Source organism: Dermacentor variabilis, chromosome 6 (assembly GCF_050947875.1).
Source record: "Dermacentor variabilis isolate Ectoservices chromosome 6, ASM5094787v1, whole genome shotgun sequence".
NCBI lineage: Eukaryota > Metazoa > Arthropoda > Arachnida > Ixodida > Ixodidae > Dermacentor > Dermacentor variabilis.
In genome coordinates, this window is record NC_134573.1 from 163,032,271 (window position 1) to 163,049,647 (window position 17,377).

The 17,377-nt window shown below is 45.5% G+C and overlaps 2 protein-coding genes across 2 annotated transcripts in view; one reads left to right on the forward strand and one right to left on the reverse strand.

Annotated features, from left to right (window-relative positions):
- Positions 1 to 3,359: 3,359 nt before the first annotated feature.
- Positions 3,360 to 17,377, reverse strand: part of LOC142585640 (palmitoyltransferase ZDHHC20-B-like) — a 55,727-nt gene continuing 41,709 nt past the window's right edge. The window contains exons 3-5 of the mRNA XM_075696560.1: positions 10,362 to 10,588; positions 5,525 to 5,885; positions 3,360 to 4,102 (exon numbers count right to left, since the gene is read on the reverse strand). Of these exons, the coding sequence (XP_075552675.1) occupies positions 3,533 to 4,102; positions 5,525 to 5,885; positions 10,362 to 10,588 (1,158 nt within the window). The 3' untranslated portion in view covers positions 3,360 to 3,532. The remainder of the gene's footprint in view (positions 4,103 to 5,524; positions 5,886 to 10,361; positions 10,589 to 17,377) is intronic.
- LOC142584433 (palmitoyltransferase ZDHHC20-like) lies at positions 13,340 to 15,491 on the forward strand. Its single transcript, XM_075694584.1, has 3 exons — positions 13,340 to 13,559; positions 14,019 to 14,258; positions 14,939 to 15,491. Exons 2-3 carry the CDS (start codon positions 14,146 to 14,148, stop codon positions 15,489 to 15,491), a joined length of 666 nt encoding a protein of 221 aa, XP_075550699.1. The 5' UTR covers positions 13,340 to 13,559; positions 14,019 to 14,145.

A 17,377-nucleotide genomic window follows, 5' to 3' on the forward strand; every position in this document is an offset into this window, starting at 1 on the left:
GCGATACTTATTCGTGATCGGGAATAATGAAAGTGTAAACATCAACCCTCAACTTTTCTTACACTTATGAATTTTCAAAAAAAAATTTTGTTCTGCGCATGAAAACAACATTCTGTTTCCTACAGCATCTAGAAGTTACTCTTTTCTCTCAAATGCAATAAACTACATTCAAATCGTTCCATCGGATATCTCATAAAACGACTTCAGCGTTTTACATGTATCGGAATACGCGGCGGCGGAGTCGACCCCGAGCCAAAACTTCCTCTTAACATGCGCGCAACAAGAGCGGCGAAAAGAACTGCCCGGCGAACACGGATGACAGAACCACCTCCACGCACACAAGAAAACCAATTTAAATTAATTCACATATCCTGCCCATTTTGTTGCTATGTAATTCTGTCGAAATGTTTAGCTTCAGGTCTTTATGTAATTGTAGCATTAGCTCTTTCTGTATTATCTGAGCGTCTGTCAACATAATAGTATGTAGAGATGTACAGTTTTTCTCGTTAGGCGTGAGCTAGAAATAAGACATTCGAAGAGAAAGTGCAACAAACTCCTTCACACAAGCAAACTTTCGTTGCAAACCTGCGTAACTAAAATGTGACTTCTTTTATAATTCAGCTGGAATTCAGCAAAAGAAGGGATAGAGCTATAATGATTGAACAATAAAATGCAAGAAAGAAACGCTAAACCCTTTTTATGCCCATTGAAACTGATTAGAACAACGGTGACATGGATCCGCCCAATTAGTACTATTGATGACAAAAACACTATCTTCCATCCTCTAATGGAATGATGAGGAGACTTATACGCTCGCTTTTATCCGGCGCACCCACGCTAAGTGCCCAACCAATTCTCTGATTACCCGAACGGAAATCCAGTGAGCTTCCGATGGGCCCACTCCTTCAACTTTTTCTCTTTCCTTTGACATTTTAATGCCTGCGGGAAGTAACCGCTACTCGGCGATCAATAAAAAATCGCCGCTCGATTTTTCTTTTTGTTGGCTGCATTCAAGCAACCTGCTTTAATGGATCCACCAAAATCCATTTCTCCTCCACCACAAAATTAATGTGGCTATGTTGACCGGCAAAGTGCACGATATATGATATTGTCGCGTGTACGTTGTTTTGCTTTTTGATGTGGACAGTTTCGTACGAGTTATTAACTGTTATCGGTTTGCAACTCGACGTAAGAAACGCCTGCTGTAACCGAATATTGTCGCGGATTCAGCAGAGTAAGAGTCTAATCTAATATGGTTGCGCACTCCCACCTCCGGCACTATTTGGTTTTTCACCGCAACTATAAAGCGGTAGTATACAGGTTGATTTATTTATTTTTACCCTTAGTCTTCAAATGATTAGAAGTTGCGCAAAAGTGAGATTTTTATTTTTATTTTTGATGGAAGTACGATACCCAAAGATCGCTACGTTCAGAACTGAATGGCAACGGTTGTCAGCGGCTCTTTTCACAATACAGCTTTCACACAAGCCGTAATGTGAAATGTACAGTTTATGTATCAGCTGTATTTCTTTCGCCATAAGGAGCAAACAAAGCTCCTAACAACCTCCGGCGTTAGGGCGGTTGGGGCTACGTTGTATAATTTGTCGGTGTACAAAGTGGCCAAAGTGCAGTACATTCTAGCTCACCTGCATGTGCAAAAGTGCAGAATATTATGACAGGTGAGAGAAATTACACAAACTATGCCCTGCCCAAATATCAGTTCAAATAGGAATGTCTAAACAGGTAAACAGTACGTGAGTGGCTGGCAGCCGTAGCCAATATATGTCGTATTACGACTGGGAGGCAGCATTTCCCACCATCATGTTTCGGGAGGGAAACGTTCCGTGAATACAGATGTTGGGCTCATGTTTATAAAACAGTTGTAGGTCTGAAGGCGTTCAAGAACAGACACCGAATAATGGCGAAAAGGAATGCGGTATAAGCGAAGGGAAATGGCGAATGAAAAAGAATTTCGCAGTAACAAAGTGCTTTTCGAATTAACTACTTTTTCTAGTGGAATTTCCTCACTGACCAGCTTTCGGGTGGGCGCAAGTCATCATATAGGTCGGTGTAATATAAACACGTCTGTCGTGTTCTGTAAAGATACAGAAGAAATAAATCTTTCTTTTTCTTTCTTTCTTTCCTTCTTTCTTTCTTTCTTTCTTTCTTTTATTTGTCGTGGCAATAAAGACTTCCTTTCGTTCAGTCCTCATTTCGGCACTGTGTGTGTGTCCTCCTTTTCCTTGTGATTCGCCTGAACGCTGGTCTTCCGAAACATAAGCTGCGCTACAACCGGACAAAGTTTTTTTTTCTTTTTCGTGCAATTTCCTTGCCGCACAGAAAAATGGTTTAAACAATATGTATAGCGTATAATGTGGAATTAAGGAATTATTAGCAAACTTGTCGTTTATGAGTAAACGCCTATAACTGGCTACCAGATCCATTCGTACACCTTGGCGGCTCTTAAAATTTCATGTAACCCACATTTGTCGGCGGGCGCATACAACAGGCGGTTAATGTCCGCTGTGCATGAGAAGCGGAAACGTTTGGAAAATTCAATAGGTCTTCGAGTGTTGGATGTAATGACAAGCCCAGGTGAATGTGAAGTTTCTACCTTACGGAATTAGTATATCTGTCGCATAGCTTTTCGCATTGCTCATGTAGCTTCCTTACGTGGAGTGTGGGCCTAAAATATCAGGCTTTCGGCATCTTATCCAGATTTGGCACTGAAAAAGACATTTCTACCATGAATCCAGAACATTCCGTCCCATATATGAATCGCGGATGCTCAAGGTAGTATTAAATTGGCAAAAAAAATTCCAAAATCATGTGGACTAGGTCTCACACACGTAAGAGCGAAGTGTAGGCGGACTGCTGGCTTCCGCGATTGCGCACATTTCAATGTCGTCCCTAGTGCTATGGAATTGCCGCGGTTGGGTTTCGAACCGGCGACATTGTTGTTAGCAGCATTGCGCCAAACCCCTTGAATAAATGTGTTCCGTGCACCTTACCCTTTACGGAGCGTCTTACCTTATCGGTTATCTATAACATTCTGTTTTACTACAAAAAATAGATTTAACGAGGCTGAAAGTGCAACTTGGAGTTTTTCTCTAGGTGACTTGTAGACCGTAGCAAGTGACCCATACAATAACCCTTGATCTTGTAAATTCCAGGTGCTATGGACTGCCTTCTTCTTTTGTCTTCATGGTCAGTGTGCAAAATGTACAAGTAGTTTCATAACGATAGTTACAAAAGGTAACCATAAACAGTGATGATTCAGGAACACCCTTTACGCCTACGCACAGGAAGTATATTTAGATGTGAAAGCGCTTTTTTACATTTCGTTTTGCCGCGGCGGTATAAGTGATTCGGGGAAAAAAAACACAGTAACTTCCTCATGGCGTATTCAGAGTTTTCTAAACTCTCCCAAATTGCCACGAAGAAGTGGGAATCCTCGGCAGGCGCAGTGACAATAAGAAAAGCCTTGAAATGTTGACGGCATCGTGAAAAAGTGTTGAACGGACTCGTTGTTCTAGCGTGTTGAAAGGGTCGGAAAGGACGTCTGGGACGTCGTCGTCATCAGCGACGGGCGACCGAGTGCAGCGCGCACGGGCGATTCTCGGCCGGGTGTCGCCGTCGGCTGCTGCCCTGGTGGACGCGTGCGGACGGCCGGCGACAGCAGTGCCGTGGACGGCGTTGTCGGCGCCACCCCCGTGCCGCCAGTGAGAGCGGATACCGTGCGCACGGACCGATACTGCTCGGACGATGAAGACATCGACGTGCCCGAGGTGTCCGCGGCGGTGGCGTAGATGTCCCGCTCTGGCAGTGTCGTCGCCGCCGTCTTACGTTGCGCGTGATCGATGGTCGAGGCGCGAGCGGCGTCGCACGATGGCATGAGGTTCACGAAGGCGGTCTCCATGGACGGTGCCACGACCGGGAGGTCTCTTCCGGGTAGGGCTAGTGCCAGTTGCCGCGTGCGCTGCCGAAGCAGCGGCAAGATGGCGGTTTCCGGGTCCGGGTAGAGTTTCGTTGGGAAGCAGACGCCGTCTCCCGGAGTGCTGTCCACGGGGAAGGGCCACAGGATGACGCTGGAGCCAAAGACCTGGAAACCGTACGAGGGGCCCGATGGTGTCGGCTAGCGCAGCGAAAGTATTGCCTCTTTCGCTAAGTCTGCCTGGGCGGCGTAGACACGTCAAGATGCTCACAGATTCTCGGGCCTTAGAAGTCTCGAGAAACAAAAAGATAGCCAATCTGGTTATCTCGCTTGAAGTTTGTTTCTTCAAGCGCAACTACAACGTACAGCTGAAAGTAAAACAGGACAAGTGCTCCTGCCGCTACGGAATTTCTCATTCCGACAAAAAATAGTTAAGAGGAAGCTTTAGCTCGGGCCTAACTCCCACGCGGCCTATAGAAATCCATGTAAAACGTAAAAACGCTTTTCTGAGATAACGCCTGGACCAATTTTAATGAAATTCGTTGCATTTGAGAGGGAAAGTTACATTCTAGTGACTGTTGGAAGCGGAATTTCGATTCAGGGCCTGAATTTTGTAAAAACATTTTCGAAAATTCGGAAGTTTCAAAAAAATAGAAGCAGAAAGCTTACAAATTCATAGCTCTGCATCAAGAATATATATTGTGGTTCTGTTAACGGCAACCATTAGATCATTCAAAGCGGACAAATTCTTTGTGTCAATTTATAACTTGCGTTAATTTGTTACGTTGTGTACAAGGGGTCTGCAAAAGCTTTATTTTCATATTACCAAATTTTTTCCGATTTATGTTTAACATATCAATTTTGTCCGCTTTAAATGTAATATTAGCTGCAGTTCCCAGAATGGTCATATTATTTTTTATTGCTGAGTTACAGAGCTGTAAAGTTGATAGTTTCTCTTTCTGAAAATTTGTGATTTTTGGCAATTTTTAATAAAAAATTGACGACCTAAATAAAAATTCGAAACCAACAGTCACTAGATTTTAAGTTCTTCTTTTAAATGCACTGAACCTCGTCAAATTTGGTGCAGCCGCTCCCGAGAAAAACGAATTCTCCTTTTACATGTGTTTAGATAGGAGCACCCTAGCTAAAGCTTCCTCTTAAGCAATAGCGCGTGGAGTGCGTGATTTGTCGTAATCAAAACCGAGGCGCAGGGAACAGAAGCTGTTATCGCCGAAATACGAGAGCGCTGGCGCTACTCAGAACAAATAAAGCTTTAACGTAGCTTTACCTGCAAAAATACCGTTGCGAAGGCGCTTGCCATGTTTTGCTTCATGATGTTAGCCTCCTGTCTTCATAACGGTGCTTCGAAAAATCTCAAGATGTGTTGTGAAGACTCTTCAAACAAGTTAAGAGGTTTATGTGAACGGAACGCAAATGAAACGGAACATGCATTCTGCGCGGCTTGGTAACAGGAACCCAGTTAGCGCACTGCTACAGCCCACGGCAACTATTACGACTTATAACTAACTTACATACTCGAACTTCTTAACGGGCGGCGTAGCGCTTCGCTCTTCATTCTAGCCTTATTACCTCGACAACGTTTCTCCGAACGCCGAGGTCGAACGAGTCGAGGGGCTCGACGAACACGAAAGGGCGCATGGTCTCCAGCGTGGTCTCGTTGCGGCCCAGGATGCGCAGGTGGACGATGAAGAAGCCGCCGATGAGAACCGTGAGCGCAGTGCCCGCCAACAGCAGGAAGCCCGTGTGAACCAGGACATCCGTGGGCAGTCCCATGGCGCTCGACGTGTCCAAGGCGTACGACGACACGCTGACGAGCGCGTACGACGCCAGCACCACCACGTAGAACAGCGTGAGCAGGAAGAACTTGTAGGTGCTGAAGCCCACGCAGTTGTTGAGCCAGGGACAGTGGTGATCCATCTTTAAGATGCACCTGCGCAGCGCCAGTGATGCCGGCGGGGGGCGCCATTTGAAGTTCCGTTTACGCGACATTGCGCAGAATACCTGTGCCATACATGCTCCGTTTTGTACTTATGGCAGGCAACGACGCGGTAACTACGATAGTAGTGCAGCCGTGCAAGTTTCGCTCCACACGTGCCCTTCATCTACAACGCTTTCTGCGGAATAATGGTTTCATGTGCCGCAACTCCAATTTGTAGACATAAGGTTACGTCAAATCGTGCAATATTTGCCCCCTTTCACGTGCTACCAGTACACGGCGTACTATGTTTTGGTCGTGAGTGTAAGCGGTTAGTTGCGCGGCCTCTGGACACAAAAACGTGTTTCGTATTCAGTTCTCACTTGAAGGTAATATGTTTAGATCTACGACACCTTCCAATTATTAATTATTTCGCACAGTTCGACTTAAGAATATTAACGTTACGGACCGAGAACGTTAATCTATTCGAATCTGTTTTTATTCCACTCTTCCGACGTCAAACTTACATAAACGGCGACGCAAGCGTCGGGCGTTAACTCCCAGTGCTGTTCAAACAGCCTACTCAAACCTTCTACTCGCTTAGAGGAGGTCATTTTTAAAGCGAATAACATTGTCTACCTTGACAGCTCCTTCTTCTTAACTAATTGGCTGACAAGAGGCGAGGAGTACACATCTGTATGTAGAGAATATTTCACTGGGGCTGAGCTAGCGCATTGAGAGTAGATAACCGGATGAGCAAGGTGGTATACCGGCGTGTACGACTGGCTGGTTTCTCCTTGCTTAGCTTGCGGTAACTGGTAAAAAATCGCGGCGGTGTGCAATGGAATATTAAAAATGGCGTTAAAACGTAGCCTTAGCGAACAAGTTGGCTGCGCGACATCGTCTACGTGTTGAAAGGGCTCGACATCATTGTACGGTCACGCAAAAATTGTTATCATACTCAAATAAATTCATTTTCCCATGCAGCCCCGAGCAGCCAGTGTCAGAGTGATCCGCAGGCAGCGATCTTTTATTGCTGTTGGAATAATTTAATATTTGGGGTTTTACGTAGCAAAACCACTTTTTGATTATGAGGCACGCCGTAGTGGAGGACTCCGGAAATTTTGACCACCTGGGGTTCTTTAACGTGCACCTAAATCTAAGTTGCTGTTGGAACGCGGCAGACTTCGGCTATTGCGAAAAAAAATTTCAGTTTTCTTCGGCATATTAATGTATCTTTAATCCGTACACGTTACTTTGACGTGGTGAGTTTTTGCGGTTTTGAGACGCCACATGATAGACAAAGTGAGCGTATCCCGAAAACTTTTCGCCAATAGAGGCGGGCTAATGGGGAGAAAGGCATCGAATCGGAAATTCTTATTTTTCTATTGTTCGCTCTATCATGCACCATTAGCGTGTATACGTCATAGCATATTCCCCATCTTCTATTGGTTATCGCGATTACCGTGACGTCGCGTCACAGAAAGGAGAAGTAAAGGGGACCCGAAAAATTTTTGACGAATCGTGGAAGGCTAGCTGATTGCATAATTGTAATATAAAAAGCTTGGAAAAGGTTTACGTTATAGCGCTCTTAACAATACACCGAATCAGTTGACACGTGTACCTGTACACACACACACACATGTATATATATATATATATAGTTGGAGAAACTAAGGAGCACTTACGAAAATATATATATATATATATATATATATATATATATATATATAGTTGGAGAAGCTAAGGAGCATTTACGAAAATTGCATTTTTAATGGTTTAACGTTTCGGCCGTGGCACGGCCTTCGTCAGAATGCAGCCGTTTTTATTCTGACGAAGACTGTAACACGGCTGAAAGGTTAAACCATTAAAATGCAATTTTCGTAAGTGTGCTCCTTAGTTTCTTCAACTACCTATGCACCGGACCAACAGAACTTTTCCTTATATATATATATATATATATATATATATATATATATATATATATATATATATATATATATATATATATATATATAAAGCGAATGCAAAAAGGAGAGGAAGCCCTCAATTCTTCGTAGCGGTGCCTACAATGCATGAAGCGGAGTACAATAGAACGGGAAGCGACCGCACCACTGTTCACAGAGGGAGATGTGTTTACAGGTAAGAAAGATGACCAGTTTTTAGCACTGTACAGAAAACGTTTCGATATTGAAATTACCCTATAGAGCACTCGCACTCAGAGATCACCATGTGACGCCGAGGACATGCTTTTGCTGTTAATAAGCGACTTAGACGTTCAACCAAAGCCGCGAAAATGCTGCTGACACTATTACGAAGGCCTGAATGGCAAGAGTGAGAATCTCTTGGGTTCAATTGAAGATCTCTCTATAAGCACTCGTCAACAATACTATTTCCCCCGTATTGGTGCCTGAACAATAAAACTTTCCTGTGGCTATATTTTAAAAAAAAAATTAGTGTTTTATGTGTCAAAACCACGTTCTGATTATGAGGCACGCCGTAGTGGAGGGCTCCGGAAATTTAAACCACCTGGGGTTCTTTAACGTGCACCTAAATCTAAGTACACGGGTGCTTTCGCATTTCGCCCCCATCGAAATGCGGCCGCCGTGGCTGGGATGTGGCTATATTCGGTATCTTTGCTCTTCTCTTCCGACCTTCTGACATCGCCCACCTTAATCAAACACACTTGCGTCACAGTGCACTACAGATGCGCGTCACATAAGGGAACGCGAGAGTCGTTCTTACGCCAATTTTATTTTTCTGTTTTTTTTTCGACAATAACAATAGCAAGCTTGGCTGAAAGAGGCAATTAACGCCATCGGTCCTATCACAAAGGCTCGCCATTTGCAAGCTTTCTTTTTTTTTTTTTTGCGACATGCTGGAGAACACAGTGAAGCTTCTAACGCAGCAGACAGGCACTTCTACGATTATATTTTCCAGGCAAGGAGCAACCGACCAATGGCGATAGCGCTCGGAATATTTGCGAAGGCTGCCAGCCATTCAAAAAAAATATTTGCGAAATAGATGTTTACGCCCTAGGAGAATTGACTCAAGGGCACCTGAGTTAGAAGTAGTTTGGCAAGGCGCAGAAGACCAGGACTCGAAAAGAGGAACACAAACGACAGGAGGCGCCGGTCCTGTCGTTTGTGTTTTTGTCTTCTCGAGTCCTGGTCTTCTGCGCCTTGCCAAACTACTTGAAGCATGAACCAACTAGCCCAAGCAAGAGTTTTACTTGAGCACCTGAGTTGACCGCCTATAATACAGGACGCATAAAACGTTTCAGAACTGCAGCTTTTGGGCGTGTGTTGCGGTGCCATTTAGTGCGACGAAAACACCGAATAAGAAAACTTGAATCGACAGTGTTGAATTAACACGGTGTCTTCGTTCGATATTCAAGATATTGACACTGTGCGCATGGTTCTACCGTTATCGCTTAAAAGAACGCATCCGATCGAGAAGCGTTACAGTATGTAACGATTCCCACTTGCGTAGCCAAACAGTGCAGATGCATTAAGAAGCTCTTCAAAGCTGGCCATTCTGCAACAGTACTATCCGTATTTTGTAACACTCTTGTTCGGAGATTTGTAATTACTTCGTAATTTCACGCATTCTCTTTTTCTTCTTTTTAACAGAGGCGCACGTTGGTGTGTAGCGTTAGTTTGTTTAACACTTGGAACGGCCACACAGATGGGTAACATTGCCAGGAAATACAGGAAAACGGTACCAAAAGGCCCTCCTTGTAAACAGATGTCTATGGTAATAAAAGGCAATAGAGTTGAAGGCCGGTAGCGAGAAGGCGCTAATGACCTGACGCTCAAAAACGATAAGACATCGGAGCGGTCTCAAGCACTGGTGAGTTTAGAGGTGCCCTTCGGGGCCCGGGCCATCACAAACCCCCTACGCATGCCACCGCCACTACTGCTCTTACTGAGAAATTTCAGCGTGGAGGGAACCCCACTTCACGAATTTCCTATTTATTCTAATGAGTCTAACCCCCCCTTCCCTCCCCCGTTTTCTTTCTCGGAAGTTACTGTTCCTCATTATGATAGGGGCCGATTATCTCAGAAAGAGACTTACGCTGCAATAATTCAGGATCAGCTGCAAATTTGGGCGCTTTATAGATGGGACCTAAGCTTGCGAATCACAACACATCAAACATGTGTTTGACGCTCTTCGGCACGGGAACTTTCTCCCTGTACTACACTTCCCCTCAGTGTACGTTAGAAACATCATTAGTTAACAATATTTAATCTTCACAGCAATGATCTCTGCTTCACATTTCGGCAAAGTATACGCAAGACTTCCCAATCTCTTTTTCTGGAGGAGCGACCAAACGTTGTCAGTACTCGTACCGTGGATCCCAATGGCGTCCCCCTGGCCCAATTAACTTCAAGCTAAAATAGCACGACGTTGGGTCTGCAAATCGGCCCTACTTCATGTGCTCCTGGAGAACTAAAACACAGCGACCATGATGCCTCAGGAGATTCGTACCTCCGGCAGGAGGAGCAGTGGTGGCTGCGGTCGGGCTTGACGAGTCCGCACACTTCGCAGTAGCGCACGCTTCCGTCCGCAGCGCGCGTCAGGATGCCTCTGTTGGCGCCCAGTCCCTCGAGCAGCTCCTTCTTCTCCTCGTACGTCTTGCTCTCCTCTATCATCCTGCGGTTCGCCGCGTTCATGTGATACCGCGCTGGCACGGGCGGGTTAGACGCAGTGACCGCCTGCAACGCAGACACATACGAATTCCTGACCGTTGTCCAATGTTCCAGGTAAAGAGAAGGTTGGCTTCATGATTTAACAACAGGAAATGCTCGGAAACAAAGAGAGAAGAGAAAGACGGTGTCTGCGTTGTTCATTTCGTTTTCATCGTGTTGACTTTTTTTTTACGTCCACCTTTTAAAGCTAGTGAATTACCAACTTGCTCAGCTTTCCGCCGTTCTAAGCAAACACGTTTTTCTAGAATCTGCTTGAGGGTATACAATGATTGTCTTGAGTGCCACACGGTCTCACTATGCAACAGAAAACTTATTTGTTTACTGCCGTCTAGATGTTATTCCTTCTGTGCGTAGGTTATTTTATGTGCTAGCTGTAGTTACGCTCTTTACCTTGCAGTGACCTAGGTCATAGGCACTCGGCATCGATACAAAATGTGAAGAAGTAACTGAAATATAATTCCACAGTGTACATATGTGTACTATTAGGTTTCGCGGCAACTTATCAGGTGAAGAAGAAAACAGAATGTTCACTTCATTAAATAAGGTTTAGTTCCCGCCAATACCACATCTTTGTCCAATAATTACCACCAGCTAACCTGGCGAAGTTGAAGACCCTAGCTGTCGCCGTTGCTATGTCGCACCCGACCAATTCTGGACGAACCTAGGTTGTTCGAAGCTAGTATAGTTTGCCTTTTCAACGTTATCTAAAGAAATCAACTTTAGATATCCCTTTAGAAAGTACAAAAGCCCCTTTAGAGATAAATAAGCAGGCACTGTCTCCGCATTATGAAACGGCGAAAGAGATAAAATTTGCCGGCAACACGAAATGCTTCGTACTTCAGCCGAACGAATTTTTCTTTTCGCTCTGATGATTCTTTCTAGCGCTACTGGCCGTACAAGTGGAATTTCACTCTCGCAATAAAAGAAGCTTCCCAGCAGCGCCTCACCCGCAGGAAGGACCAAAGAGTGAGCAGGAGGATCAGGTGGAAGAATGCTGACAGCGAGACGCGTTCTGCGTGGTCCGCGACCAGGACTGGGAGGAATACGTGCACGTAGGCGTAGTAGGCCCAGCCAAACCCGCCCAGGGCTACGAGGACCGGCAACCAGCTGTACAGCGTTCCACGACGGTGCAGAAAGCCGATCACCGCTGGCATCGTCATTTTCTTCTTCTATTTGCTCGGTGTTGTTTCGAACAATGGCTCTTACTCACTACAGGTCATTGACCAATGAGCCGGCGGATTTCGCACGAGCGTCGTTTTAACAACCAAATAAACCTCAGAACATTAGAGTACATGTAGTAGATTAAAGAAATTGCAGAAATAATGGGAACTAGTACGATTTTTCTTTCTGCGAAAATGAACGTAATTTAATAATGCACCTTAACGTAGTGTTCCTTATTACAAAGCCTTTAGAAACTAGAGAAGAGAGACAGCCTTAAAGGTCTCCTCACCAGGGCTCATCGCAATGTCTGGTTGTGCATTGTAAGTTGCAGGACACCGTATAAGAAGTGGATTAGCGCAAAGTCTTTTTTTTTAGAATTTTGTCGTTATTACATGAGATTCGAGAAATTGAAGTGTCGCTTTACCGCGCTGCCAGGTGGCTGCCAACGCAGACATTCTCTCCTTCGGCCTCGGCAAGCGTTCACATGTGACATTTCTTCCCTGCCTTCTCTCATAATGAAGCCGAGGGACCGCGTCACGTTAACGTCACAAGCCTCGCTTCTTGCTTTTCCTTCTCCATTATTTTTTGTCTTTGCCTTCTTGCTGCACAATGCACTCCCAATGGCGGTATTGCGCGTTCTGCATTGGAAGATTTTATAGTCGGCACGTGCCATAATCGGTGACGTCGAAGGCTCTGCGTCTTAGGTAGAGGCATTTGTGCGTGTGACGTTGACTCTCTTGCTGAAAGCAGAACTCCTTCGAGAGGAAGGGAGCGCGGGCCTGGTTGTGAATTCTCGCCTGTCATCGCGTCCTATAGCCGCTTGATACTTTGCAGACAAAATAGTCACGGCATGATCTACGAATCACGCTTGCCTATTGGCAATTACCAAACCTGGGGAGGGGTCTTTTAAAAACAAGTTAGCAGGGAGAGACAGTCACCTGCCCCTACACTTTTTTCTCTAGAATTACGCCAGTAAGGGTTTTCACAACAAATCGTGTGGTACAGCAGTTGCCGCCTAACCGAACTGCAGGACTTGAAAGATGCCGCAAAGATTTTACGGAAGTTGTCTTATCTAAGGCGAGTGGACCGTACAGTGGGGCGGACTGGAGAGATCGAAGAGCAGTGCCGAGGCAAACATCCCTAGAGCGCATCCCTAGAGATGGTCAGGTTGGTATATGAATTTGCGTGCCAAGACTGTGCTGGAGTAATTCTAATCCGACTTTAAATTGCACCTTCATATTTCCCACAGAGCTATTTCTGCAGTTGTCTCAATTTCTTGTAAACCTTTAATATGTACTTTACATGTTTTCGTAGTAAGGTACCCTAGAATGGCACCCTCGTTACGTAAGAAATAACACAGGCTTGCGCATGAATTTTCTTGTTTACTTACTTTATCTTTATTTATTTATGAATTGTGTTCGTAGCATCGATACTGACACAACACGCACTTAGGGGTTACCGTATTCTAATATAAAATACACTTTGATTACTTCCTTTCTGTGTTCTGTTGTAAAAAGCATCGCCAGCGTGGCTGAATATTAAACAAGGGAAGAAGAAGAAGAAGGCTCTACATGCAAGCAGTCGTTGGCCGATCGCTGGAGCTTTATCAACTGGGTCGGTGCAGTGGCTCCAGAGGTCTCCGTTCCTGGCTACCACTTCTGCTCAACTGGCTTCCACTAGCACTCGTTACGTGTCTTTTCTTGTGGGCCTACTACGCCTACGTTGTCGTGTTTTGCGTATCCGTGGTCCGCGACAATGCCCTGAAAGCCGCCGCCTTTGGCATCGGATTTCACCTGCTGCTCTTTCTCTGCCTTTGGTATGTGTCATCTTCGGACTGTACAAGTCATTTCATTACGGCTTATTACGGTAATGACTGCAGTTCACAGTGTTCATCACCGGTTGCAATCATCATCACAAAAGCGCATGCCTTTGACCAAATAGTAAGGGACCGCTGTCACTCGACAGCAATGCGACTAATGTAATTGACACCACCTGGTGCCTCCTACTGCCAGTAGACGGCACACTGCGTGCCTCCTACGGTGGAGGCACGGAAGCAGGAAATGTCATTTACTATTTAGTTCCCTTTAACCTGAAACGCTATCCTGAACGCTGTCGAAACCTGCCGCATTGTCAAATTCCACATCTTGCTTGTTCTGAGTGGCTCACAGAGCCAATCACTTCTTTTACTGGTTCGAAAAGCAAACGTGTCGGAATCTGACACTGTCCGAAATAGCTCTTGCCGTTCTGCCTTCTTATACCTCACAAAAATGCGCAGGTCTTACGTACAGACCACGGTGGCGGTCGTCGCACCCATACCACCGCTCTTTCGGCTGACCGCAGGCGAGCAACAGGCGCTGGAGAACTGCCACAACGAGCGCACTCGCCGAAGCGTCCTCGACGTGATGGCCATCGAACGCGGCGTGCTCACCCTCGGTGCCGATGGCTGCGTGCGATACTGCGAAGACTGCTGCCTCATCAAGCCCGATCGCTGCCACCACTGCTCTGCCTGCCGAAGGTATAGCCACGACCATGCGGGACAATTGAAAAAAAAACAATCATTAGGGATAATCAGAAGGAGTTGCAGCAATATATATTCAGGACATACGCTAGACGATGGTGCCATGGCTACGCAATCGCTTGTTTTGACGGTTATTCGGGTATGGGAACAGGTATGCGTAAACCACTTCGAGAAACTATTTATTCAACTGTAACGCGAGACCCATTTAGACAAATTTATGAGGCCCACGTGACCAATGTATGAGGCCCACGTGACGAATAGAGCCGGCTTACTCGTCGCTCTTGGTGACGCGCGTGGAATATACGCTACCCTGTTCACTACCGTAAAACCCAGCGACCCGCTAACACCAACTGCCGCAAGCGCAAAATTCAACATAGCTAACTGCTGACGCACGAAAAGAGATGATGCAATGGCGGGAGCCCAACATCAGCAGCAATACGATCACGGCTGGTGGTCATGTTCCTTCGTAGCTCATCGTTTTTCGTCTCCTCTGTGTCTCTACGTTCTTGCTTGTCTTGTGGCATTCATTGGAGTGTTAGTGGCTCTTTGAATGTTGCTTGCAGCTCTACTTTTGTGACAGTTGTAAATTCAAATACTTGTGGAATGATGGCACGCGCCCATCATCGTAGCTAGCAATGACAGCCCGAGGCTTTGTTTCTTTTCACGCATCTTCACAGGTGCATCCCCAAGATGGACCACCACTGCCCCTGGTTCAACAACTGTGTCTGCTTCAGCACCTACAAGTTCTTCCTGCTCACGATTTTCTACGTGGTGGCTCTGTCACTTTTCGGTGTCTTCACCGCGGGAAAATACGTGATCGAGATGTGGGTGATCGCGCGCATGACGCCATCGACCTTCCACGTCACTTTCCTGACGGTCTTGGGGACTGCGCTGGCGCTGGGCCTCGGCGCTTTCCTGTGGCACCACGTGTCCATGGTATTCAGTAACGAGACCACGCTCGAAGACATGCGTTCCCCCATCTTCCGAGACACCAACGACTCGTTCAACGTCGGCTGCTGGCAAAACATGGTTCAGGTGTTCGGTCCCCGCAAGTCGCTGTGGATGTTTCCAGTGTTCACCAGCGTCGGCGACGGCGTGCGATTCCCCACAAAGCTGCATCCCGTACTCGGCGCGCAGGAGGAGTACGAACAGCGCTCAGTAGAAGCCACTTACTCCACTGGCTCGTCCGTCGGTAACCCGTCGTCGGCCACAGTGACTGTGATACTTTAGCTAAGAATCGATAATACAGTTCTGTTAACGTCCTTATTCGACGCAAATTTTATGGGACGCTGTAGGTAACCGGCAATTTACCTTAAAAAGACTTTCAGTATGCGCGAGTAAGCGCACCTAATATAGATGTCTGGTTCCTTGCGAGCTCTTCAAGCACGTTCCCAACGTTTGCAGCATTTGCCCGCAGGCTTTGAACGGGATCTCACTGCAGTTAACATGAGAGTGTATCACATTCACTGCGCCTTGCACAGCAGACTCGCATAAGCTGTCGGCTTTTGTGAAGTCTGCCTCAGTGCGACGTCACAGTTGGCTTGAGAGCTGCTGCGAGACATCTGCCACAATTTTTATGCAGCAATATCTTCTGTCTGAAACCCCACCGGGTAGGAGATGGGGCTGTTGTCAGGAGTGGTCCCGGGTGTCGCAATGGACTAAAGTAGGGTTCTAGTTAAGTTAATGCGCAGATAGCACAAAACTTGCACAAACCACAGCCGCGGACGCGGCTGCTTTTGACATAGCAGTCATGTGCACGCCATGAAGTGCAATTTTGTTCGTTTGTGTCAGGCATGCAAGTGCACGAAATGGTAAAATGACTATAAAAAAAAGATGCAAACTTTAATTCAGCGAGAAAGTCTCTCTTCCCCCCCTCCTCTAAAAATAAAGAAGGATAAGTCCGGCGTTGAATGTCTCAGCACCTCCCAATATGTATTATTGAATATAACATGATTTTCAATGTACATAGCGCATATAGCTGCAACAACTTCTATTTTCATTTCCCTGTATCCATCCCATTCATGACTAAATTACTTTAGAGACTATGAACCATAGGCTAAAGGGGGAACAACAATACCCACAACAATCGCTTTTTTTTCTTGAACGAAAAAAAACCACGGCGAAAACAATAACCATAACTCATCATGTGGGCTCTCCGGCCAGGAAATCGCAGACGCACTCAACGCAGGGAAGTGAGTGCAGAAGCAGTCCCTTCCGTGGATCAATATTTCGTTATCCTAAGACAGTGTGCTAATATATAGACAAAAATGGCGCAGGGGACTTCAGTTTGCAGTGCAGGCGCCTATTGATTCTATGTAGCATTCGTTCCTTGCATATCCACGATTTGAAGCAAACAACCATATAATTTATCTACCTCGACGTGAGCGATGAAGCTTTCGATGGACCTTTATCTCAGAGTTGTGTTTCTTAAAAACTATAATTTTCCCAATGTACCACCCTGTCCTAAAACATTTCTACTAATTTCAATAATGCCTTAGCTGTCACAGTATGCTCGCAAAAAACGGTAAAACCTTCAGGTGACGACAGTTCAGAAATTTTGATATTCTTGATTCAAGGGCGAAGTGTATTTGCGTTCTCATATGAAATTTTGAAAATGTGCGAGGATAAGAGTATTGTGATTATCACCCCTCCATGATTTCGCCAACATTTTTGAGTTCTATTTCTTCCATCAATACATTGTTCTAGTACAATGTCTACAAAGTATGTAGACTATTACCGAGAAAAACTACTCGACGAAACTCTCATAAAAAATCGCATAATCTATTGTAAACGTGCTACAATATAACTATTCTATGCCAGAGTAACACATGGTGCATTTCAACGATCATCTCTTTTCTAAAATTTATCCGAAGACTATACATAGCTGCGCTAAAGGCGCAACATGCTGCTGAAAACAATTTGTGGCAAAATAAATGGACATATCTGTAGAAAGGCTGGAATAAACGGAGCGTTGTATACGTCGCAAGGAAATTATACAAGCCATACACAAACGAGTGTTCTGTCATGAACTAGTGTCCTGTCAACAAGTGGTGCGCACGGCAATTGTTTTCGACCTGCTGCAGACTAGAAGAGAGAACAATAATAGACAGTGCTTC